Here is a 25,753-nt window from a genome sequence, read left to right as displayed (position 1 = left end):
AGGCCCAACGCATACTCCCGGATCAGTACCTATGCCAAACGCAGACTGATCATTACAGGAGCAATCCTATGCTCCTTACTCCAGGAACCTGCACATCTACCATTGCTTTTGAATCAATGTCAGATCAAGTTCAGATTGCTAGCTGTGAACTATCCTTCTCATAGGACTGAAGTTCTTTATCATATTATCCAGCTGCACTTATTATTCGGCTTCTGGAGATTCTCCAGCTGCAAAAAGGATCCAAGACTGCTGAAGAGTATGGAGTACATTTCCCTTCCCTGGCTTTGGAATTGGACTGCAACAACGAGGTCTCGGTAGTGTTCTGGAAAGGCTTATCTGAGTGCATCAAGGTTGAGTTAGCTGGCTGTGATCTTAGAATTCCATGGATGACCTGAACCACCACTGCATTAAGGTCAATATTCGGTTTCAGGAGAGGACTAGGGAGCAATAGCTGACTTGGCAATCCTTTTACCTGGCCCCCAATTGTCAGCACACTCTGACACTGATGTTTGTCTGTACTATACAGAGAAAGTATACTGTATTTTGCTAGCTCCTGCCCTCTGAAGAAAGCTGGCGCCTCTTCTCAGAAGACCCCAAGCTCTAATGCCTAGAGCAACAGGAGATGGTCCTATTTCCTCTTCCTCCTCTATAGTCCCACTTTCTGATTAGATCTGCCATGACAACACCAGTTTCTGGGCTCAAGCCTTATTGGACTGCTACTGACAGAAATATTATATACCTGTCCTTGGTTAATAAGCATAAGATCCCGATCGCACCACTAGTCAAACAATTTTGGTGGTTGATGGGACTATAATTTATGGCGACATCAAGTATACCGCCATTCCTGTTTTTTGAAGACTTGGATGATTCACACAGAGACAATTTCACTTCTGGTAATGCCAAAGTCCTTCTGGTTGATGACTCTAGCAGTATTAGTTAACTGGAGTTCTGGGGATATACTGGCCTGGAGCGCCACCTGCATTCAATACTGTATCCCAAAGGCTTTTTTCACTCATCCCCTGAAGTATCGCTATAACTACTCCATCACCAGGATTTCTACATCAATAATGTGACTTGTCAGACATGTTTTAACAAGTAACAAGCTGAGATGTTACCACCTCACTTTCCATATAACTGTGCCTTTGAGCTGCTTCCTGAAACCACCTTTTTCAGGATTGTGTGTATTACTTCTAATTGCCTGAGACTGGGGCAATATACAAGTATATCAAAGAGAACTTGTAGAGACATTTCATTAGAAAGTCAGCTTCTCCTGCTGCAGTAGGTTTATTTTCCACCAGCAAGAAAGAGGTCTCTCTTCACCCTTGCATTGATTACGGAGAACAAAATAAAATTACCATAAATAGCAAGCACCCTCTGTCATTGATTTCAGAACTGTTCATTCCACTACTGGGGGCTGCATTTTTTTACTAAATTGAATTTACACCGTTCTTACAACCAATCTTATTTGCATCAAGAAGGGTGACGAATGGAAAACAGGTTTTAGCACTCGAGATGACACTACAAATATCTTGTCATGCCCTTTTGTTTGCGTAACACCCTTGCAGTCTTTCAGAATTTTGTGAATGCTATTCTTCCTGTGTTGTGGTTTGTCATTTGGACCCCATACAACTATGTAGACCTTTCTCTTTCTGAATAGCAGTGCTCGATAGTGGTCACTTTGTCGCCCTGAAGAAGCTGTTGGTTTGATTGACACATGTGATGCACATTCAATAAAAATGAACAAGAATTTTGCATCCTGTGAGTGCTGGTGATTCCCTTCATCTGTATTGCTATTCTTCCCGGACTTGTCACATGTGTATGTCATTGTTTATTTCGAAAATACCGAAAACATTTTCAAGTGATCTTCTAGTCTCATTGTGAGCATGTTAAGATGGCGATAAAGTGTCTCCAACAGAATGTCCTCCTGGCAATATGCTCAATAACAAACTGGAAAGATGTCTCTTTGAGCACTACCAAATCTCTTTCCTAGGCTATATTATCTCAGTTCAAGGTCTGTGTACAGATCCTGACAAAACCTGAACTGTCCTGAACTGGCCACCTTCACTGGGACTTAAGTTCATTCAAAGGTTTCTGGACTTGGACAACTAGTCTACTGTTGTGGCACCAATTACATCCCACATGTGGAAGAGTCTAGACTGTAATGGTAATAGCGAGTATCTGTTTTCACGGCTGAGTTTGTGCAGACAGCCCTTCAGCAGTCTTTTTTTTTTACAAAAATTGGGTTGATAGTTATAGGTCTACTCTGCACCTAATTTTTTGCAGATGACAAGGTTTGGCTCTCAGCTAAATATAATCATCTTTGAATGCATTTTGTTATGTTTGGTCCTTATTTCTTTGAACCATCAGCAGTTTTGGTATAGTCTGGTCTAAAGCAATGCACACAGATCCTGCCCATAATGTGTACTGTACACCTTTTACTGACTAAGTGGCCACCAAAGAACCATGAAATGCATTAATGGTGTGCTTTAACTTGTAAACAATAAACATTGGCCTTTCTGAAGAATATGTTTGGAAGCACCTTTTTATTTAAAGTGTACCTCTGCTGACCACACATTAGTTCCATTTTGGATCCTTATCCCTTCACACAGTAGTCATTTAAAAAACAGTTGACACATTTGGGGGTTCCAGGAGGCCCCCTTTATTAGGGCAACCTTATTTTTTATGTCATTTTTATTGAAATTTTATATGATGCATAAATCAAGGTGCAGGTGCATAAGATTTAGAATGCAACACTGAAATGTACAGTACGCAGAGCATGCAAATGTTTAAACTTTAATTATATTGGCACTGGCTGGGAAAGCCAGAGAGGGGAGGAATTAACATATGGTCTCATGCCCAAAAGCATTAAAATAAAAGCCCATTTTAATTCTGAGGGCATCAACCAGAGCTCCAGGGAGCTAGGGTTCTGTCATATCCATGGCTTAAAAAGTTGGTTTCCCTCTCCTCTGTTGCTCCCCAACATGTGGCCAAGGTTCGGGACAAAGAGGATTGAGGGGGTTTAATCTGGTAGTTGGAACTTGTTGAATTATTTTCAGTTGCTCTGAATCTGTACCTGAAAAAGTTAATCATACAAAGAGAACATAACAGTGTAGAGGGGAGGGTGTAGAGAGAATAGGCTTGGGAAGGAGGAGGGGTTAAAATTCAGACCATCATAGTAAAGGCAAAATCAGTTGGTGATGTAGAGGTCCCAAAGCTTTCATATTTCACTGTACTTGTCTAATGTGTTATGTAGTCAAGCTGATAAGGTTTTCATCTTGGTCTCCCTACTCCAATTATATAGTTCTGTTTTAGATGGAGGAATGGTTTGTTTCAGTGCTCCCCTTCAAACTTGGAAAATTTGCTCCGAGGGCAGAGTCAGGTCCCTTTGTGAAGTTTGGCGTCTTAAGACAGAACTGCTATGCCAATTTGGAATTTTCACCTTCATAAGGGTCCAGCACTTCACCACCTCACTTCCTCTTAATTCTTTTTCCACCACCAGTTATTAACCCCTTTGACGATGTACAGTGTACGTCGCCAGCATCAGGGCTGTTTAAACAGACTCCCGGCGGTAATAGTCTGTTTAAACTTGTAAAGCCGACTGTCGGCTTTACAACAGAAGCGATTCTGGCGACTTACCTGTCACCAGATCGCTTCTGTGTCCCGTAGAAGGGGCCGTGCAACTACCACCATTTTATTCTATAGGGCCTTGGCATTCAGACAATATATAATGTTTGGGTGTTTTAAGGAATATAACATGGGTGCAAAAAATGAAAAAAAGGCCTCAGTCATGAAGGGGTTAATGTTTACTAAAACATAAAAATGAATAAATTGATTATTAACAAATACTCTGTATATATTTTAGGGTCTTTGGGAACTGGAAAAGCAGATGCTGTGAAAGAAGCAGCAGGTAACTTTGAAATACATTACAATTAATAAAAAAAAAGAAAAATTGAATGACACATTCACCAATCTCCATAAATTTCAGTGCTCAAAAGAACTGACTATGTTGTCATCTGCAGCCATCTCCAGTGCAAAAAAAAGATATCTAAACAAAAAAAAAGGGGATGTAGGTGCCAAGTCACCCATGTAATAAAAACAATCAGTAATAATATTACATTTGTCATTGAGATGATGGTAGAGTAATTGCTGCTAATATATTATCAGTTATAAATACATCAACAGCAGATAAAATACATTAGTATGCATATGTGCTATTCATGTCAGAATTCAAATGAAAGAAATATATAAATGTTGAATTTTTATGTTTTATGTCACTGATACAAATCAATGCTAATCAAAGTGAAACTCCAGACAATATCACAATCTCTATTTAATGCCCCATATGTCCTACCTCTGTCTCTCACTCTGACTCCTATCCTGTATCCAGTCTGATATATCCCTGATAGTAATTAATGTAAGCTTATCGTGGGGTTGCACAAAGTAAAGTGACCCCACAGCCTCGTATTGGGCACCCTCTGGTGCCACATACTACCTCTAGTGCTGCTGTAACAGCTATATCAATTTTTCTGAAAGTCAGTACTGTATTTTCATTCGGTTAGGGAAAACCACCATTGACAATAGTATTGTAAAATTATGAGTTATCTTCAGACTACTCTGAGATAAGTCAGAATTCTAAGATAACAACTCAGAATTCAGAGATACTTTGTCACAATGGTTTTTTTTTCACTTGGTTCAGTGTTGTTCTGTAATGAATCCATGCTGGTTTCCTGTCTGCTCTGGCTTCTGGTAATCCTTGAGTTTTCCACCTCGCTGTTGTCCCTAGTTTTCTATGCCCCATCCCTATGACTCTCCAGCACTCTTCTGACCATTAAAATGTATATTATATATCAAAACCATTTTATAAGGATAAGCACACCGTGATGGCTTAATTCAAGCCAACCAGTCAAATTTTAAATAACTTTAGTCTGATGATGAAAAGATGGAAGCTGATTTGTTGCCATGTACACTTTGCACAGTCCCATATATTTTAGTAATGAACCAAAGCTATTTCTGATCCATGGATATTCTATATATTATTATGCTTTTTGTTTTGTCTTTTTATTTACTGCATGGGATACCTCCAAATGTACTCATTCATTAAGCAGTAATTGTACAAGTCATGTGAGAACTAAGGTTTGCGCCTATCTTCTAGAACCAGAAACCACAAACCAAGATGAACTGCAGAAACAGAAGAGCTTCTTGAAGCTTCAGAAGAAACACAAGAAGGAGCTGAAAGAACTAGAACGGAAGGTACAGAAACACAGAGAAGAGATTCTCCAGAAATACTCCAGCGCCTTTAGTGATTTGAACACACAGCTCAACAAGAAACCCAACCGAAAGTGTCAGAAAAAAAAGTATGTACATATGCTTGTCATGATTGTTGTGCCCATTGCTTTAGAAATGCTGAAATAGTGTTCATAAAAAAAGTAAAATCCAAGGCTCAGGACCAGGTCAATTTAGAGGCAGGAGAGGTACTTGCTTTGGGTGCAGTGATGTGGGGGAGGATTGCAGCTGGGGTAGAAGCCTCTCCTGGCTCTGCATCACCTCAGCCATCTCCTGCAGGATCAAGCTGTCAAAATGACAGGCCACCCCCACTTTTTGCACTTGAAGAGCAGCTTTCTCAGTGTAATTAGTGAGTGTAATTTTTATAAGTAAAAATACTTTTTTTTAGTATTACTTTGTTTATTTTTTTGTATTTTTTAGTCTTAACCACAATTAAAAAACGAAATAAATGATGTACCAAAATTGTAGGTATTCCCATTAATTATGTACTTGACCACTGTTATTCTTTTATATTTAGGGGTTTTTGTGTTGATATGTATAGACTACAGGCTGTGTAATTTGCAATAAGGGTATGGATTTATTTATTTTAAAACTTTTAAAACTACAAGTTTGTAGAACCATTATTTAATTCCATAGAGTCTCTGCTTTGAGTTCATTTATGGTTTTTGGAATTTTTAGAGAAATTTAAAGTGCCAGAAAATAGGGGGAAAGGAGGTGATTTCAGTGCCTCTTTTGTGAACTTGAAATGTCTCCACAATATGGCTGTAGAGGTGAATGAGGGCTTGTTTAATGTACGTTTACTGCTTGTTCAGGACATGTAAAGACTATAGTGTGCATGGGCACATGTTCACTCTATAGTTCCTTTAAAATAGGCCATAGTCGTGGAAATATTGTTTCCTAAAATCCATAGATAGCAATTTTGTTAATATTTTAGAAGTCTGGAGGATGACTATTGTTCCATATGGGGTGCTGGAGAAATCCCTGGAAAACCAGATCCAAAAATAGTGGAGCTGAAGGAGAAGATGGAGCAGGAACTGACACGTGCTTCTGAGGAGTTTTTTGAGAGCATTTGGAAAAAGAGGGAGCAACATTCTGCAGAAGTATGTAGAGAAATTACAACTTTGAATTTCTTTAGATAATATGCACATACTTTTCAACACAGACAGGATTTAATCTTAATGTCTGTTAATACCTGCCTTTATAGCTTCTCATGAGAGATCATTATCTGGTTAAAATCCTAAGTCAGTTGCTAGCCTGCAATAACCCTCGATTATTTTTTATTCAGTAAAAAGGCAAATCAATGTGTGTGGTTTATATTCCCTGTTCTAGCTGAGTTAGAATTATCTCCATAGAAGGCTGGCAGGACAGTTCAGGGCCACCAATATTGGATCTCTCATCAGAAGCTTACCAGCTTGTGAATTATTTCGCTGATGATGTACCACCTAGTAACCCAAATACAACATTTTCAAGGCTGGATAGAATTATTCTTTAGGAGTTCAGTTCAACTAAAAAAATAACATCAATATTTCTACCAGCTTTGGAATGCTCAAGGTCTTCCTGGCCACATTTTCCATAATATTAGATTGATTTGAAATCCAATGATATTGAAAAAAAAAACCCACAGAAATCCAACCCTCATACTAGCTACAGCAACTGTTTTGGCCAGGGACCTCAAAGGTAGAAATCTCAGCAAACTTCTTGAAAGATTAAAGCAATTGTTAAACTTTCCAGCCAACAGTTTTGATTGTTGTGGTTCTTTTCCCCATACCCCTGCAAAGCATATTTCAAGAATTGGAATTGTCATTTTTCTATTAGTTTCCTTTCTCCTCATAGATTTAGCTGCCTAATACCATGCATTGATATACTTTGTTTTAACCTTTTAACAGCAATTCAGCAAGTTGTTAGAGCTAGCCCAGGAGAGACAGGCAACAGAACTAAAAGTCCTGAAAGAATCTACAGACAGGTATGTTCCAGTCCAGAAGATTTACAGTGACTGTCTGGGCATGCTGGCAAACAGCCCTATAATGTCAAGAAAGAATGAAATACTTAAAATCATTATTTGTATTATGACCATTTATTTTTTTTGAGAGTGGGGCCATAGCATGGCATAAGATATTCCCAGTTCTATATGTTTTGCACTTTAAAATCTTAAAGTTTGATAGCAGAATGTTCATATTGGTCAAATAAAACTAAATAAGCTCAAATGCACTTAACATTGATATAAACCTTGGCTGGCTGACATTTAGCTTGGTAATGCAATGTGTACCATAAACAACTGTCATTATTTTATATAAAATACTGTTTTACATCCTAATGTTGCATCTCAGGGCCAACTTCTTTTAGCCACTTCCTGTCCACTTGCACTCACTTTAGTGTACGCTACACATCAATGCCTTGGGCCAGCTTCCTGAGAGTGATATTGGTGGCCAATATCTGCTAAATGTGTTGGCACACTTGAATGTTATCTCCATCAGGGGCTCATGTGAGGATGACACTGCAGGAGCACAGTTTGTAGTAACTAGTCACCCCATAATGGAAAATGTGTGGAAAACAACCTTTATGGTTGACAGGCTTACCAATTTAGCTGGACTGCATTGTTTTTTCTTTGTAGATTGCTTTTGTGGACATGAACCAGCCAGATGATTGTGTGTTCACCAGATTGTTGGGTGATTAACTACATTGGAGGCAGCAAAGAGTATGTCCCAACACTCACATGCCTCTAGCACCAGAAAAGGCGCCCGTCTCTTTGTGCTTCCTTCCAGATGTCCCAGTCTCCCTGACTGAAGTGGGGCTGCGTCCTGCATACATGCATATTACCACATCCCTTTGAGGAATGATTGTCTCTGGCGCTTTTGTATGACATTTTTGCCTCTAACACCGTGCTTGGGCTATGTCAGCATTTATCAGTACCGGGGGATTGTTCATGAAAGTCCTATGTATACACCTTATCTAGTCCAAGCTGTGTTTCTGGCAATTCCTGTAGATTTAACTTTAACACATTTCCATTTGCATGTACATCAGTACATCAGTCATAGCAATAAGTTTCCTGGAGCACAGGCAACCTTAGCTAAACATTATTGTACAATGTATGTATCGTACAATGTATGCCTGCTTCATTTTATTCCATCTCACACAAATGGCACTGCAAATCAGACATTACCACAACACAGATTGTTAGCATAAGTTTCCTATTGACAGTGTTCCTTCCTTTTCTTGCCGCTTCGTAAAAAAGCGCAATTTTACATTTACAAATATTTGTTATTTATTAACTCAATACAGATTCAATTCAGAATCTTGTAAATTATGTTTTTTTTTGTGTGCACTGATGCTAATTTTAGTGTGTTTTTAGTTATTTAATTGTGTATTTTTATCGATTTAATATTGTTTTGATAAACATTTGCGCAATTGTCGCAGGACCTACAAAATTAGTAGCACCATCTTTTTATTCTACTGGTCCCGTGCTTTCAGAAAATGTATGGTTTGGGGGGTCTTTTATGAACTATAAATGTGGCAGTTAAAAATTAAAAGAAAAAATTGAAAAATTGCAAAAATGGTGTGGCCATCTGAAGTCAAAAGTGTAAGTGAACCACACTGCATGCCCATCTCAAGGTGCCATTCAGAATATATGGCACCGCATTTTTTTGGGCAGAGGCACTGGTGACTCTGTATTCAAGCATATTAGGCGGTCGCCTAATTGGGGCCTCGAGGAACTGTATTTGCCAACATCAATGAAACTGTGAATAGTCAAGAAAGTGCAGTAGTCCAGGGGGGGGCATACATCTCATCACAGTTAACTATTTGCTAGTTAGCAGGTTAAAAAAAATAGTTCTGTTTAAGGGACTATAAGGCACATAAGCAGCATTATTTGTATGTTTTATCCACTCTACAATTTGGGACTGTGATGTATGCATTAAACAGGTGTATGCTCTACAATTTCTCCCTGCTGTTGTGCATTCCCTTTTGGTAAATTCAAGCTCAACATAAATTACATTATTCCTATTATTATACATCTGTATTTTGTGAATGAATGTTACAGGATAGTCACAAAAAAATGTTACTCAGGGGAGTTCTGTTTGCACATTGACAACAATTAGCAAAACCATTAAATAGTTATCTTAGCTGGAAGTAAAAATAAATTGCAGATGTGGTTTATTTTTGTTTATGACAAGTATCTGAAGTAATATACAGTGTATGAGCTAGATGAAGGTATTATAGTCTAATTTACATGACAGTAAATCAAATTAAAGAGCCATGGACCTTTGGTAATGCAATGCATTCAATTTCAAAGGAAAAATAATGCTTGTGGTAAATTTTGAGAAATAAATGCACAAATATGAGAGAATGTTTCCCTTTTTGATGGAAAGTACTGCAGCAAAACCCCAAATATAGGACAATATCCCAGTGTGATTTATATGTGAGGAGCCCAGGCATGGAGAATGCTGCTATGAAACATTGCAGCAGTGGATGTGGAAAAATGCAAACATGCCATTGATATGTCTTTTCACAGTGACACTAAACTGATGAAGAAGAAGTTGGAAATGAAGCGGCTGGAGAGGCTTGACGCAATGAGTAAGAATACAATGGACAAAGCTGCTCAGGAGAGGTAATATTGTGCCTTATTGTTCCTGAACATCTCTCAATCTAAAATGGGATGTTGGGGAAAGCAGGCTCTTACAATGTTTTTCCCCAGTCCTCGTTCTATATGGAGGTACAAACCTGGCCAAGAGCTAGCTGTACTACAAGGGGGGGATGGAGGAGGAATCACTGGTGCAGGTCTGCATGGTCCCCCTGCCATGGGGCAGATGGAACATGTAGTAATTCACTGGGGGGGGATCCCAGTGACTGGTTAACATGGGTGCTGCGTGGACAGAGTCATGCACAGAAACACCAAATTCAACAGGTAACAGGTTTCTGCTAGAAGAAGCCCTTCCTGATTCAGGTAACGGGGAGAGAAGGCATTTTGGGTGATTATGTATGCAACGATGCTTCATGTGATTTGTCTTATTATCTAATTTATATATATTTAACTATATATATTTATATTTTCATGCTTCATGTTACACGCTAAATTTGGGTGTAAAATTAAACATTGTGTAAAGCCTTACTATTACTATATAACTGAAAGGATAAAGTTACCAACATAGTGTAAATCCTAGAAATAAAGTTTGATTAGAATGGATTAGCTCATGTTATGGAGAGTTTGAACAGAGGTAATTTTAAACTTGGCAAATATATAATTTTTGTGGGTTTTTTTTCAGGTTAAAAAAGGAAATAAACAACTCACACATCCAGGAGGTGGTGCAGGTCTTGCAAATGGTGAGTTTTACTATCTAATGTACACAATTGTTGTCTTCTTCTAACTCCATCCAGTATATATGAGCCAAATCCAAAATTTCTAAGGCCTGCAGTACTGTTTTTCAAACTTGACAATGCCTGATGAAAGCTTTGGTCATCATTTCACACGTTGTATAAAATTGTAGATGTGAGGAAAATGAAGGAGTTTCCCCATTACAATGAAAACTATATTGATATTGAAGGGAGAAAGAGAGCTCAAACTTGCTCTTGCCCTCAATCACTATTATCCTTTTTTGTCAGTCCAGAACTCCTCTATACGTAGGATAAAATTACAGTTATGTCTGTGATGGTTCTTCTTTGTCCAGGTCATGGTATAGCTAGCAGTAGTTAGTCACAATGAGCTGAACTTGTTCTGTAAATTTGAAGACATTTTATAGCTCTTCTAAGCCACTTCTTCAGTTCTAATGTGTGTCATGAAACTACCCCAGCATTTATATCCACACAACCTCTCACAACTCTATATCATTTGTTTAGATATCTGATAAATGGAGCAACCATCAACAGAAACTAGAAGAAAAACAGAATGAGGGTCTCCAGAAAATCAGAGAGAAAGGAGAACAGGTAACTAGCATGTAACATTTAAAAGTATCCATAGAGATTTCTAGTCTTCATAGCAGAACCATCAATTATATCATATACACAACTGCTGATCATTGCACTATGTGGCCCTAAATGTGTTGTAATTTTCAGTAAAGGTCTGTGAAAATGTACTTGTATATCAAGGTGTTTTTGTTACTTACAGCAACCAGTCACATTTTTACTATCATTTTGTTTGGTAGATCGTGGGATTGATTTATAAGAGTGGATAACACTATCTATTCTCCATTTTACACTGCTCCACTTCACACATTGTGGCAAGCATTTCATGGCCCATTTGTAAAATGTAGGCTGCATAGCCAGCAAATCCACATGGAGTGCTCTCTACTTAAAGTGACAATGCTGCTGTAAGGACTTACCTTAAATGATCCGATCCTTCTTGATCCGATCATCTTGTTCCTTCCAGTAGTTTTCAGCAGTCAATTCAGCGCTGGTGCCAGTCTCTGATCCAGCACAGACTGCTGTTTCCTCCTGTCCCATGAAATCTGTCCAGTTTGCACGCTCCCGACTGCGTGCATTGACTTTCACTGTAGCTCTCCTTCTCTCCCCGCCAGTGATATCCACTGCGCATGCGCCCACACACCCCTTGCATGGCTGCTCGAGAAGCAACAGTTCTACAGTCGGGAGCGACTGACGGAGACAGAGGTAAGTTTTTACTTATTTGGTAACTTTTGAATTTTTTTTCATGTTTTTGCATATATCTACTGCTTGCTAGCAGTAGATATACAGGTGAAACTCGAATAATTAGAATATCGTGCAAAGTTCATTTATTTCACTAATGCAACTTAAAAGGTGAAACTAATATATGAGATAGACTCATTACATGCAAAGCAAGATAATTCAAGCCGTGATTTGTCATAATTGTGATGATTATGGCTTACAGCTCATGAAAACCCCAAGAACCCCAAATCCACAACCTCAAAAAAGTAGATTATTACATGCAATCAATAAAACAAGGATTGTACATAGAACAATATCGGACCTCTGAAAAGTACAAGCATGCATATGTACTCAGTACTTGGTTTGGGCCCCTTTTGCAGCACTTACTGCAATTACTTTTGAATGATATTCTAATTATTCGAGTTTCACCTGTATGTAAAAATAATGGAGACTTTATTGTCACTTTAATGTAAGACAGACAGCTCAGTGATTGGAGGAAAGCCAGTCATGTGACTTTAATAGGTCAAATTACCAGGCTTTCCTCCTGTTTTTTTAACAAGACTTAATTTATCTTTATTTTGGCTCGCTGTCTTCAGAGTCCTGTAGTCACTGGAGTGCAGAGCACATTTGTGAAGCACATTGCCGTGTTTTAGAAATGTGTGTTCTTTATTTTTATTTTTTGACCCTATGGGGGTGATTTACTAACCTAAACACACACACACACCGGGTGTGTGTGATTTTCAGACAGCAAAACGTATTTATCAACCAAAAAGTCTCTAAAAGCATATTTCCACTAATGCCATATATGGAAAAATCATGCACATGATGCATATATAATGCTGCTTCACAGTTTAGACAAAAATGGTTAGCTCATGCATTTACATTCCTTGCATTCATCAACGCAAGCAACACAACATAGAGCTAATTTACACAACATCACCTTGGAATTCCTTCAGGGCTTTGCACAACACACCTGCTGGGTGTGTACACATTACAAAGGTGTTTAGATTCCACCCATAGATCATGCTGGGAGGGAACACACTGCAGAGGTGTATACACGTTCGTGGTGTGTTTATAAGGTTAGTAAATCAACCCCTATATGTCTTAGCAGACCATGCTGGTAGTTGCTGTTACAAACCCTCAGCATTTCATTTTTTATTTTTTCGCTTTTTGCTTTTTTACTTTAAAAGGACTGCAGGTGATATCAGAGGGGCAAATGTAAAAGTGAAATATATGATAGAATTGTAAGTACCAAGATGTCACAGGAAGTTTTTTTGATGGCACAGTCAATGTATTGATGCCATACTAGCAGTTATGATATCACATGTGATGCCAGTCATCATTCTGATGTCACAGTCAAAATTATCATGGAAATGCAGGCAATGTGATAAATTACTCAATACTGTAAATTAGTCAATACTGTAATAGCAAAGCAGCCATTGTGACGCCACAGATAATGTTACTTATTTAATAAGAATTATTATTTAATAAGAAGAATTCTTAAGTCGTATTGATGTGATGTTACAGCCAGTATCATGATATCCAGGTCAATATTTATGATGACCACAGGAATTTGGTACCATAGTAATACCTCCAAAAATGATCACTTTGAGAATATAAGTAATTGAAAAAATTGTACTGATTTTAAAGAATACACTAAAATAAGATACTCCCAAATGACAATAAAATAAATTGCAAATATTATATTTAACGTTTCATAGATAGAAACTTCCAAACAGTCATAATAAGGTTACAGAGAAACTAAAGCCAAACTTTACTCGGTCCATGAACGAGCACACATTTGCTAGTCTGATCAAATTCTGCTTCTATATAAGCAGCAAAATCTTAGAGATCATCAGCTGATTTTACAAGCAAGTGTCAAATGATGGTAGCATGTATAATATAACAGCAAAACAGGTGATCTCTCACACCATGCAGTATTCAGCAGAATCAGGACTGAGGACCTAAAACTTTATGACATTTTGGATAAATAAATTGTTGTGTTTGTTCTGGTTTGTTAATGCGTTATTGATGATCACAACGCAAGATTTTGATGAACTGAATTGACTTGCTGAAACCCTATTGGCAGTGAAACTGTTAATTTGACCTTGAATGTTAGTTTCCTGTGTGATTATACTTGTTTCCAGCAAAAGGTTTCCTATGTCAACCCTTGTATGATTTATATGAATAATTTTCCCCTCTCTTAAAGCATTGAGGGGGATCATAAATATGCGGAAGGCTGTGACACATCCTATTATGATGAAGGCTTTTTATTTATAGAGATATCAGAATGCAATCTGCTAGTGACACCTGGATTTCATGGAAATGATCAGGGTATGACTCAGTGCCTGCCAAAGATTATGTGCCATGTAATCTCAAATCTATTTTGTTGCTCTAACATGAAATAATCTCTTTAATAACAAAGAGTCTTGAGTCTTAAAAAGAACTCTGAGAGTGGCGCTATAAATTAATATTCTATTATTAGAAAGAAGGGGACTGCCATTGGTGACTTTTCTTCTAAAAATGCTGGTTGCCTGACTGTCATGCTGACCTTCTGACTTAAAGTCCATTTAAAGCTTCTGCTTTCCTCTTAGAGTGATAAACAGATGATATTTCAATCTTCTGCCTGTGAGTTAGAGGTGACCACAATGAGAGATCACAAACCAGATTGAAACAACACAAAGGCCACCATGAATCCCATTAAGCATTCCAGTTATAGCATTTTTTGACAGGGCACAGGTCCAGCATCATTAAAACTCATTAAAGCAGGATGGCCAGTAATAGCCCGGAGCCGTCTAATAGCTGGTGTATCAGTATTAAACAGGATTTGGAAAGCCAGAGACTCTTATTACAGTACTATGATAAATAGTCGTGCAACCATCTAGGGATGGTTTAAAGCAAAACGCATCCTGGTCTGGTTTATTTTGTAGCTACCAGAACCAAAAACCATTTATAATCCATTGATAGTCCTATGATGAAGCTATATTCATAACACACTTACACCGATGCATGAGAAGATAACAATCGGGTAGGTTTCACACATGCCAATGCTATAATGTGCAGCAGGTGAAGTATGCAAAATAGACATCTGAGTTTTGTCAAGTTTTTCATCTTTATTATTTCATTCAATTATATGTTGGTTGTTGTATTGAAAAATCGTGCCACCTGGAAATATGGATATAGAATGAACAATTGGCATCAAGGCAGTGTCTGCTAAAGTATAATAAAACATTTCAGCACTCTTACCTCGCACCTCTCAGCTCTTTTTATTGGGTGGGGTTGACTGCAACACGCTCTAAAGGGTCCACAAAAAGCTGCTGCTATTGGTATCTAACAGCTCTCGTTTGACATCAAAATTGCTAAGGATACTGGAAGAGCCATTTATAAAATCAGATCAGAATTAAGCTGGCCATACACAGAGCAAACTTTGGCCGGTTCCTGATAAGCAGCCAAAAATCTGGCTGTGAGTGGCACTTTTGGCACCCCTCAGTTTTCAATCAACTTTTGTTGAAGGAGCCAGTCCAAAAAGTATCAAATGAACATCTGATTGGATGTAGGCACTGATATGGTATTCTGCAACCGCTGGAGTAGTGGAGGCGGAATGCAATAGCTGGCAGAATGAGATTTGTTCATGCTATTTATCTGATTTTTTTTTCTCATTACGCAGGCTGAATGAAAATTTCTATTAGTGTATGGCCAGCCTTAAACTGTCTATGAGGAGATTTCCCTCACAATAGAAAGATTTTCTGTTATCTCACGTTGAGTCTACAAGATGGGAAGTAAAGGGAAATACAAATACACACAAGGAAGGGGGGTTCTAATCACAATAATGTTAATGGTATATAAATCCCACTGGTGGGTCTCCTATAATATATCAAGTGGAGTAAAGGGAAATCTCCTTAATGGGACATGGGGGAAGAAACTGACAGCAGTTTTAAACCTCCAAAATAGGGACAATAAGTGTTGGCTTTAGATATATTTTAAATAAATACTCACTGCTCCGGGGCTAGTTCTAAAGGGTTTAAGCTCAGTTTCACCCAAAATTCACTACATATTAGCCAATGAATCATTCACCTGTTTTGCAAAGCACTATATACCCACAAATTCATCTGTTTCAAAATGTTTCACAAACTTCTAGCTTTCTTCCACTTTTTTCCACTTTAAATGTCACTTTTAGTAACTTTGACTGTATTTATATAACAGACAATATTAGTGATTATTATTGTGTTTTCTAAATAGACTCAGAAAGATCTTCAAGGAGAATACCAAGAAAAATTAAAGAGCATGCATGGGGAAGTGGCAGAACAGATACATAACTGCATGGCACCATGGTTTCCAGCAGAGGCCAAAAGCCTTAAGAAAGAGTCAGTAAACTGTGCAAACACGTGGGAATTTCTCTTTGCAAGACACGAGAAAGGAGGTACTTCTGCTGAAAACAGTCAACAGGAAGCAAAAACAGAAGAAGAACCAGCAAAAGAGGTGGCAGGGGAGATTTTACCAAATGACCTTGCTAGTGCACCTATGTCTAAAGACCCTACAACTGTTGAGAAGTCTGAAAGTGACATACATTCTGGTGATATTCCAGCACCAGAATCATCTTCTAAAGCTGAAGAAGAGGCAAAGGATATGGTGGGAAAGGTCCCTTCTGAAAAGGAATCTACACAGTAAGAACTGGTTGGTTGAAACTGAAGGACAAATCCATTCTATGTGCGTTCATGATGAAAAAACAGCTATTTCATGCAACATCCAACTGACGCAATGCAGAATGGACACAAAAAATAAACTGGGGGTTAAATTATTTTGAGTTTGCGAGTATAGGGTGGATTTGATAAATGGGATAAGGCAATTAATATTTATCTAGACTTGTTCATAAGAGTTTTTCCTGTGCATGTATGTGTTAGGGGCAGATTAGAGTAAAAAGTATGTTTATATTCCCTCCAGGACTTCCCCTCAGTTTTGTCATATGAGTAATTTCCTTATTTAAAGAGAAGCCAAACTAAGGCTTGGGAATCACTGCATGGTGGAAGAACTGCTACTTCAATGGATGGCTAGTAATCATGTACTATCCATACTCCCATGCACCAATATTCTCTTTGCAGTCAAGGTTTTAAATAAATATACATGTTTGTTGTGCATACTCTATCTTTAAATGTATCTGAAAAAAGGGGAAGCCATATTTTTGGAAAACATTTTTATGTTACACTATGTGTGTTAAAGCATGGATCGGCAAGCTCCTGCTTTCCAGCTGTGGTGTGACTACAAATCCCATTAGGCATAGCAGGTCTCTGACAGCCCTTGCAGATGCATGACGAGATTTGTAGTTTCACCACAGCTGGAGGGCTAGAGTTTGCCTAGCCTTGAGTTAGAGTTTGCAGCTACTTTAAAGCAGACCTGTCATAAGAGAAATATTCAGGCTCCCATTGTACTGTAGATCTTTCCTTCTGAAAATACTACTTGCCTGTCTATTATGTTGATGCTTTGGCTTCAATATTTTCAACATCCTTGACCAGATAGAAGTATAGCGATAATGAATTCTGACTTTTCTTGGCTGCATACTTGTTTTAGTCGGTGACTCATTGTTTAGAAGCCATGCAAATAGCCTACTTTGATTGACTTTTGCCATTGCAATCTATATATCTCTCTCATGGCAATTGTCAGTTAAAGAAGAACTCCAGGAATTACAAAACAAACCCTTGCAGGGGAGCTACCCGCACACTGCTAGGGTTAAGTGCTTGATTTGGTCTAGGGGCTCAAATAAAGCCTATATACTCACCTGATCCATGGTCCCATCTGGATGCTAGACCAATCCCCGTAGCCTCTTCTCCCCATGGGCTCCGATGGTCTAATCACGCCACGTCTAATGCAGGTCCATTGACTGAGGACGCTGAGGGTCATTCCACAGCTTGAGTGGAGAGAAAAGAGGTGAGCATTGACGTCCGCAGGACGGAGGATCAGGTGAGTATATCTTCTTTATTTGAGCTCCTAGACCAAAATGAGTACCTAACCCTGGCAGTGCAGGGGTAGCCCCCCTGCAAGGGTTAGTTTTGTAATTCCTGGAGTTCGTCTTTAAATGACAATTGCCATGAGAGAGATATATATATATCTATATATAGATATATAGTATGTTTTATAAAATATCGGAGTTCTTGTTTTATAAAGATCACACAACTAAACAATGTCTCATTGCAAAATATATCCTATCTACTGTTCTTAAAACATCAAATGATGTATAAACAAGGTTTTTTTTTGTATAACAGAATCATTTGAAATGTCCTGTGTTTAGAAATGAGTTTCCATAACATGTCCGCATTCAGAGCCCACGCTTCATTGTTGTACAACTCTATGTTATTAATGGTTCTCCATAACTAACACAACATCTTTACTCAAGTCCCAAGACACATTTCCTCACCGTCCTTTTTCCACTGCTCGGTGAAATGTAGAACATGCCTAGGGCGATCTGTCATAGGTTTGGCCACCCCTCCACCTGATGCCATCTGACGCAATCACTGTCGGAAAATAAGATTTCCTGATTTATAGGGTCCTCCCATCACCTGATTTACAATCAGATCGGTGTTTGGTCACATCCCATGCTCATAGTCTAGAGGTGGTACAGCAGGGCCATCACAGCAGTCCATAAAACACACAGGGTGTCAAACTGTATTGGAAGAAATACTTTGTTGCTTTAGTGTATTGTTTTATCCCTTTGGGAACAAACTGCTGTGTTCCTCTTTATCTTACAGAAGAGTTAAAGTGACCCGATTTGTATTACTTGTACACCAGGTAATATACTTACCTTTCCGATGGCCTGTGTTTTGACCCATGGGCCCAGGAGTTTGACACAGCTACACTTAAAGTTTTTGCTAAGGCCGGGGGTGAGCTTTTTTATCAAAAGTTTGGTGAAGCGAAGACTCTCTGATTCACTCATCCCTATTAGTAACAATTACTAACTTCATGTTTTTGTGATAGTGTTCCAATAGTTAATATCTGTGGACAGCCGGCAGATAGCACAGATGCCTGAAGGTTGTCAGATCATTACTGTATAACACTGCAAGGGTTAACTGCTCATTTTGGTCTATAGAGGAAAATAACAAAGATATACTCACCTGATCCTCTGGGCCTGCTGGCTATGAAAACACTCCCTCCTGCCTCCTATGCTGTAGTAATGGAATGTCCCTCACGTCCTATACACAGTGTATAGAATATGATGATTTACGGGACCTTAGACTGCTGCATAGGAGGGGTAGAGACATTGGAAGGACTGCTCTAAGAGCAAGTCGTCTCCAAGGATCAGGTAAGTTTAACTTTGGTATTTTCCTCCCTAGACACAAACGAGCACTTAACCCATGCAGTTGGGGGGGGAATCCCCACTGCAAGGGTAATGATAATTTTCCCCGGAGTTCTTCTTTAAAGGTCTCAAGGCGTGGGTGGTACATTGGGTGCTAATACACTTAAAAAAACTGTCCCTGTCTGTCCCTTATGTGCACATTACCATCTATTGGAAGAATCTGCCTATAGAGTTTTGTGTAAAAACCTGCTCCAGAGAAACAGTTAAAATGGGAACAAAAATATTTTAGGTATGCTGTGCGAATGGGAAGAAATAACAAAGATATTGTGGGGGTTTCCCAAATTTGACTGCAAATGGAGAAATACACTTTAAAGCTTTAGAAAAACAAAGTTTTCTATAACAGTAAATGATATATTTCATGGTGTGTGTGATCATAGACAGCAAGTAGAAGAGGTCCAGGTGCAGAGTCTGCTCAAACAATACAGAATAAAAGATGTGAGCAGGAAGAAACGTCACTAGAAACACAGAAGCAGAAACACAGACCTGGTGTAGCAAAAGCCTTTTGTCGGTCAGTGATACCCAATGCAGGATAACACCCAGGGCCGGATTTCCTACAAGGCCAACCGAGGCCCGGCTTTGGGGCGGCAGAGAGAGTAAATCCGGCCCTGATAACACTACCATTGGCTCCAAAAGGTGATCTACAGTTAAAGAACTAATGGGTCTCCTTGTGTTTCCTCTGTAAAAAGCCTCTAAGACAGTGGTTCTCAACCTGTGTAACCTCGGGACCCACATTTGTCCTTGGTCATTAAATCGTGATCCAAGTCGCACTGCAATGGACTGCACGGAATTAGAGAACCACGCGTTCCGGTGCGGGTGTACGAGCTGTGGGTGGGAGGTGTGTTTGGGGTACCATTGAAATGAATGGCAACGCAACACACCTCCTACACCAGAATGCACAGTAGGTGCGATTGCGTAATAGAGTGTGTTAACCGATCGGTACTATGTGATTAATGCACTGTACTAGTGTGAACGGGCCCTCAAAAACACTGACATACATACAAAACCACAGACACAATCTCACACACATACTGACATTACCACACACACATACACACTCCAAAAATCTTTTTATTTTTGTAAATCTTTTTTTTTTTAAGGTCCAACCCTGCCTTACGAGAACTGGAGTGGATCCGCAGCCTAGGGTCCAGTATGGGCTGCTGTGCTGCGCTGTGAATATGTGGAAGGTTATGAATATATCAGTGTAAAAATGTATCTGTAGCTTTGGCGGGAGCATGGAAAGTATTGAACCCCTGTCGGGCTTGTAATACTGCCTGTGTCCTGACTGGAGTAATTGACCCTCTCTATTTGTCTGGTGGACCATTGTCATCAGGGCAGACAGTGATGGGAAATCCAACATGCTACAGATGTTATCCAGAACAGTTGGAGAGGAAGAACCTTCTAATGGTGACATCTGGTGATGACTGTCTAAGGCTCCCTTCACACGAGGCTTAAAGCTGCTGCTGGGGATTCCTGCGGGAAGAACCTATGGATTCTTGTGTGAGGAATCCCCGGCATGTCCGTACAGAAGTAGACGGCTTGCATCCAGGGACAATTATCTATCCCAATCCACAGGTAAGCATTCTGTGAACAATTACATGTGGACAGCCGCTGACAGATGTGGTCCCTATCAGGGCACAGCGGGTGCATCTGAACCTGCCAGGAATCCCAGCACACAGTGTGTGATTGTAGCCTAAGAGGGGGTTTTCTTTCACTGTGGAGAGATTGCCACTCACTTGTTGTCATATCTCAGAGACAAGAAGCAAAGGGGGGTCTTTGTAATGGGACGCAGGTATAAAAAAAAAAATTCACTAATCCTCAATCTGTCCAAAACTAGAAAAAAAAAATACCCATTGATGCTGCCAGAAGTCTTGTGAACTGATTTCTGTGCTCTTATCAGTTAGTATTGTTTCCAGGTCCTTCCCAGTGCTGTGAACTACAAAGCACCTCTCCCTTGGAGAAGTAGAAAAGGGCAACTGTTCTGTAGTCCTGTTATAGAGTGACAATTCTGCTCCTCCATTGGCACAGTACAGTTGGCAGTGTTGTCATTCTAGAACAGGAAGTGTGTTGCTGGCAGGATCATCAGTTAAAAGTAAAGAAAAAAGACAGTTAATGCGGTCCGCACATCTAAAGATTGATTTTGGGGGTTCAGATCCTTTTTGTTTAGTTTTGACCATAATAGAGTCAAAATATCCCAAACCAGTAAACATTCCTTAAAAAGCAAAACCTTACCTTCACAGAGAAAAAAACAAGGAGACAGTTGGAGAAGGGGCTGTGATGTTTTAAGGAAGCTATGTATAGCACCCTGCTGGCCCCTCCCACCAGCCATGATCTGCCTGACTTGCATAGAAAAGCATATAGACCATGCAATGACATCACTGTGTCTAAAATAAGGTATGTGATGAAAATGTTTCATTTTAAAAAATGTAATTCGTATGGTAATGAGGATGGAGAGAGGAGAAACATAAGCCATATAAAGGTCAGCTTCCATTGCCGGTGATATTGTTGAATATTATAGAATGTGTGACACTTATACTGAATATATTCAGGATTTTCTTTCACAAAAGTCTGGCTTCTCTTGAACACAGTGGCGTGTTCCTCTGTTACTGGCAGTAATGTCCTCAATATGAGGCGTGCTGGCTGTTTTGGAATTGACTTTGCTGTAATTAAGCATCTGCACCTGCTACTGGAATCACTGGGAGTGCTAAAAACATGATATCGGCCCCAGGAGCCCGAGAACCGTCCACAGAGGACAACATAATAACCACAATTCACAGAGAAGAAAATCAACTTTGTGATTGCTCAGCCTGTATGTAAATGTCAAACACTCCATACCAGAGCCAAACTGTATGTCCAAAGGAAGCCATGTATTATAACATGTGCAGGGGAAGCTGGGTATTATAACATGTGCAGGGGAAGCCGGGTATTATAACATGTGCAGGGGAAGCCGGGTATTATGACATGTACAGAAGAAGCCATGTACTAAAACATGTACAGGGGAGGCTGGGTATTATAACGTGTACAGGGGAAACCGTGTATTATAACATGTACAGGGGAAGCCGTGTATTATAACATGTGCAGGGGAAACCGTGTATTATAACATGTACAAGGAAAGCCGGGTATTATAACATATCCAAGGGAAGCCGGGTATTATAACATGTGCGAGGAAAGCAGTGTATTAGAACATGTCCAGGGGAAGCCGTGTATTAGAACATGTACAGTGAAGCTACATACTATAGTGGGTATAAAGAGAACTGTGTAGTAAAACAGGTACAAGGTAAGGTGCTGTATGGCAGGTCTGAACCTAGTCTGTGCCCCACTACCACTGATCTAGTACTAACACCTCCCAATACTACCAACTATCAGCCTCAGAGGAGAAGGAAGAGGTTATATACTGTATGTGGTAATGGCGGGATCTGTAATCAGGAATCATTACTGGTTGGTTGGCTGTTTTGGGGTTTAGATACTTTAACTCAATTTTTTCCAGTTCTAAGTACAGAAGAGAAAAAATATATCTCAAAGCTCTAAACTTTTGCAGAGTAAAACAGAACCCTCTTCCGGGATTCAGTTATATGTATTTTATGGATTATACCAAACTGTGCTCATGAGGTTATTGTATAATAAGCAATCAATAATATTATTATCACATAGAGAATGTCATAAAATATTAGTCGTCGTGCTTAGTTGCAATGTGCCAAATTAATGGTGCTAAAAACATGTGCCGATATCTCTGTGCCAGGATCATGTGAGCTGGTGACTACACATTTTCTTGACTCTGATAAGTATTTCTTTTTCATTTCCTATTTCATATTGGAGACACGTTATCTTTCTTCAGAAGTTGCAATTTGGATGGAATAAGGAGATTATTAATCTTTGTAACACTTGTATCTCATATGATAAATGATCAGCATGCAGACTGATCTGAGGGTTGTGATGGATGGCTATGCATTAGATGTGGTTACCACTCCTGGAAGCACTGTAACAACAGCTTTTGGTGTTCTTGGGCCAAGCACCCACTTCCACAAGAAATGCCAGTGTTACAGCCATTGAACGCCTTGCCTCTAACTTAGAACTGAGTAGACATGTGCGCGGGCAAAAAAATTGTTTCGGTAATTTTTCGTTATTTCATTTTTCGGGATTCGGGTCCTGAAACTAAATTTGTTTCCAGATTCTGATTATTCTGACATTTTCGTTAATTTAGGATGAGTTAAAAGAGAACTTCGGGGTTAACCGTTTTATCCCATAGTTCTCTTTAGGGTCACGGTAGGACATATACTAACCTCCTCCGGTGACCCAAAGCTCAGTATATTGCGAGCTATTGCCCGCTATGTACTGAGAACGCCGCAGCCGGGACGGATCCCGACAATACTGTCAAGATCCAGCCAGCTGTGACTGCCCCCTCCCCGTCCTTTCCTCCACTCAGCGCTGGAGGATCGGAGAGGGGGGGAAATCTCTGTTGGGAGCAGTGACTGACAGTCACCACTCTCTGCAGGGAGATGATTGGGAAGTGAGCGAGCGACGGTATGTGTTCACTCACTCCCCGATCTATAGAGTCGACGTGTGACAGTTTCAATGTCACACAACGGCTCTAACTATGAGGATGAGTAGTTCACCTTTAAATGATATTCATGAACAAATTTTCTTTGCAGCAAAGTGACAGTAGAAATAAAAAAAGCAAAATTTTTATTTTTTACTTTTGATTTAGGTCTGGTAGGAATTTTAGGGGGGAACCCAATGCCAAAAAAACAAAAAAAAAGCGTGGGGCCCCCCCTAAAATTCCTTACCAGACCCTTGATCTGAGCAGCAGCAGGAAAAGGGGGGGAGGACAGGGGGACGAGCGTGGCACACTCTCCTCCTGCACCATTCCAGGCCACATGCCCTCAACATGGGGGCGGTGCTTTGCCGGGGGGGGGTCGATGAGCACAAGGGCCTCTTCCCCACAACACTGGCCTGGTGGTTGTGGGGGTCTGCGGGCAGGGGGCTTATAGGAATCTGGCTGCCCTGAGGTAACCTTCCCAGGATGCAACACTTGGACACATTACATTACTAATGCCCGAGAGGGCTAGGAAGTGGAAGAAAAGTAATTTGTGAATTTAAAAAAATATATGTTTGTTTAACTCATGATTATGAGATGATTTCATATCAGCATGCAAGGTAAAGGTCCGCTTTAAGGTAACTCCACTCTATGAAGGAGAAACAGAGCCACCCTTGTTAGATGCAGTAGAAGATTTAGATCAAAGTAAATCTGAACTCCAGCAACAAAAAAGTTCTGATGGCGTTATAGTTCATAAGCTTACAAAATGATATGTCGGTCAATTTCCCATAAGGAGCTGAAGGTCCCGAAGTCAAACTATTACTTCGACTGTGGATGGTCTACCGGTCTGGAAAAAGTTAATAAAGAATTGCCTGTGTACTTCTATCCTAATAATCTTGTTTAGGTCCTTCTACATGAGCAGTCTGTTGTTTCTATTAATGTTCATTTGTTCTTTAAAAGATGAAACCTCCAGAATTTGTGTGGAAGAACTTCAAGCAAACCAGAGGAATCGGGTCCTGAAGGAGAGCCACTTTCTGAATAAGTATAAGTGATTGTTTAGTTACAGCTGAAAGAAGATAATGTGATGTCAAGTCACCACTATATTCTGACTTGTCTGAAGAACCACTATCTGCAAGCTGGATAGTTCTACTGATGTGACATTAATAGCAGAAGAATGACTGTCAGTGGGAAGCAAAGTATAGGCAAGAATGATAGGTCTCTAAGAGTTCTCCACGCCCCAACGCCTCTTCTTCTATAAACCATGGGACACGGATATATCCAAACATGTGGAGCAAACAAGAGTCCTATTTCTGTATACTACCTCCTACAGTTTAACTAAGAAGTGCTCGTTTAACTTTCCAAAGTGCTGACTTCTTTCTCTTTGCCACCCTAGCAAAAGCTCTGACTCTAATTTAAAGACTAATGCATCAACTTGTCAGAGTGCTGACAAAGTGGCACACAGAATTACTGTGATTTGATGCCATTGTGATTGTTTGTAGTGTTGTCTAAGACAAGGTAAATTAGATATATTACATCCAAGGAACCAGATCTTACTCCGAGATTAGCACGGTTATTAACTAAAAGGCACAGGGCAATTCTGAGCATTGATACTCCCTCCAATAGCTCCACCATTATTGTTCATAATCCCATACCCCCATTGTCAGGTCATTTTAATAAACATGTTGTGGTTTGTTATATCCAATTAGGCCTGATAAGTCAAACTTATTATGCTACTTACTTAACAGTACACTGTTAAGTAAAACCTATTATATACTTACTACTTAATTACTACTTACTTACTTAACAGTACATCTTATTTCAATCTCACACAAATACTATATGATTCTGCAAAGAGTATATTGTAAGCACACAGTTGGTATATATAGAAGAGCAGTAGAAGCTAACCTTGGACATCTAAGTCTAAGGGGCCTGGATGTAGTTACAACTATCGAATGCAAGCAAGTATAATCAGCCAGATTAAA

General features: G+C 39.5%; 1 protein-coding gene across 1 annotated transcript in view; it reads left to right on the top strand.

Moving 5' to 3' along the window:
* Window positions 1–16,822, top strand: part of PLCB2 (phospholipase C beta 2) — a 106,606-nt gene extending 89,784 nt beyond the window's left edge. The window contains exons 25-32 of the mRNA XM_018559259.1: window positions 3,863–3,907; window positions 5,153–5,354; window positions 6,218–6,383; window positions 7,170–7,246; window positions 9,791–9,886; window positions 10,542–10,599; window positions 11,113–11,199; window positions 16,135–16,822. Of these exons, the coding sequence (XP_018414761.1) occupies window positions 3,863–3,907; window positions 5,153–5,354; window positions 6,218–6,383; window positions 7,170–7,246; window positions 9,791–9,886; window positions 10,542–10,599; window positions 11,113–11,199; window positions 16,135–16,563 (1,160 nt within the window). The 3' untranslated portion in view covers window positions 16,564–16,822. The remainder of the gene's footprint in view (window positions 1–3,862; window positions 3,908–5,152; window positions 5,355–6,217; window positions 6,384–7,169; window positions 7,247–9,790; window positions 9,887–10,541; window positions 10,600–11,112; window positions 11,200–16,134) is intronic.
* Window positions 16,823–25,753: the final 8,931 nt, after the last annotated feature.

This window comes from Nanorana parkeri, unplaced genomic scaffold (assembly GCF_000935625.1).
Source record: "Nanorana parkeri isolate BGI_ZX_2015 unplaced genomic scaffold, ASM93562v1 scaffold386, whole genome shotgun sequence".
In the NCBI taxonomy this organism is placed as follows: Eukaryota; Metazoa; Chordata; class Amphibia; order Anura; family Dicroglossidae; genus Nanorana; species Nanorana parkeri.
This window is presented reverse-complemented; position numbering and strand designations above follow the sequence as displayed.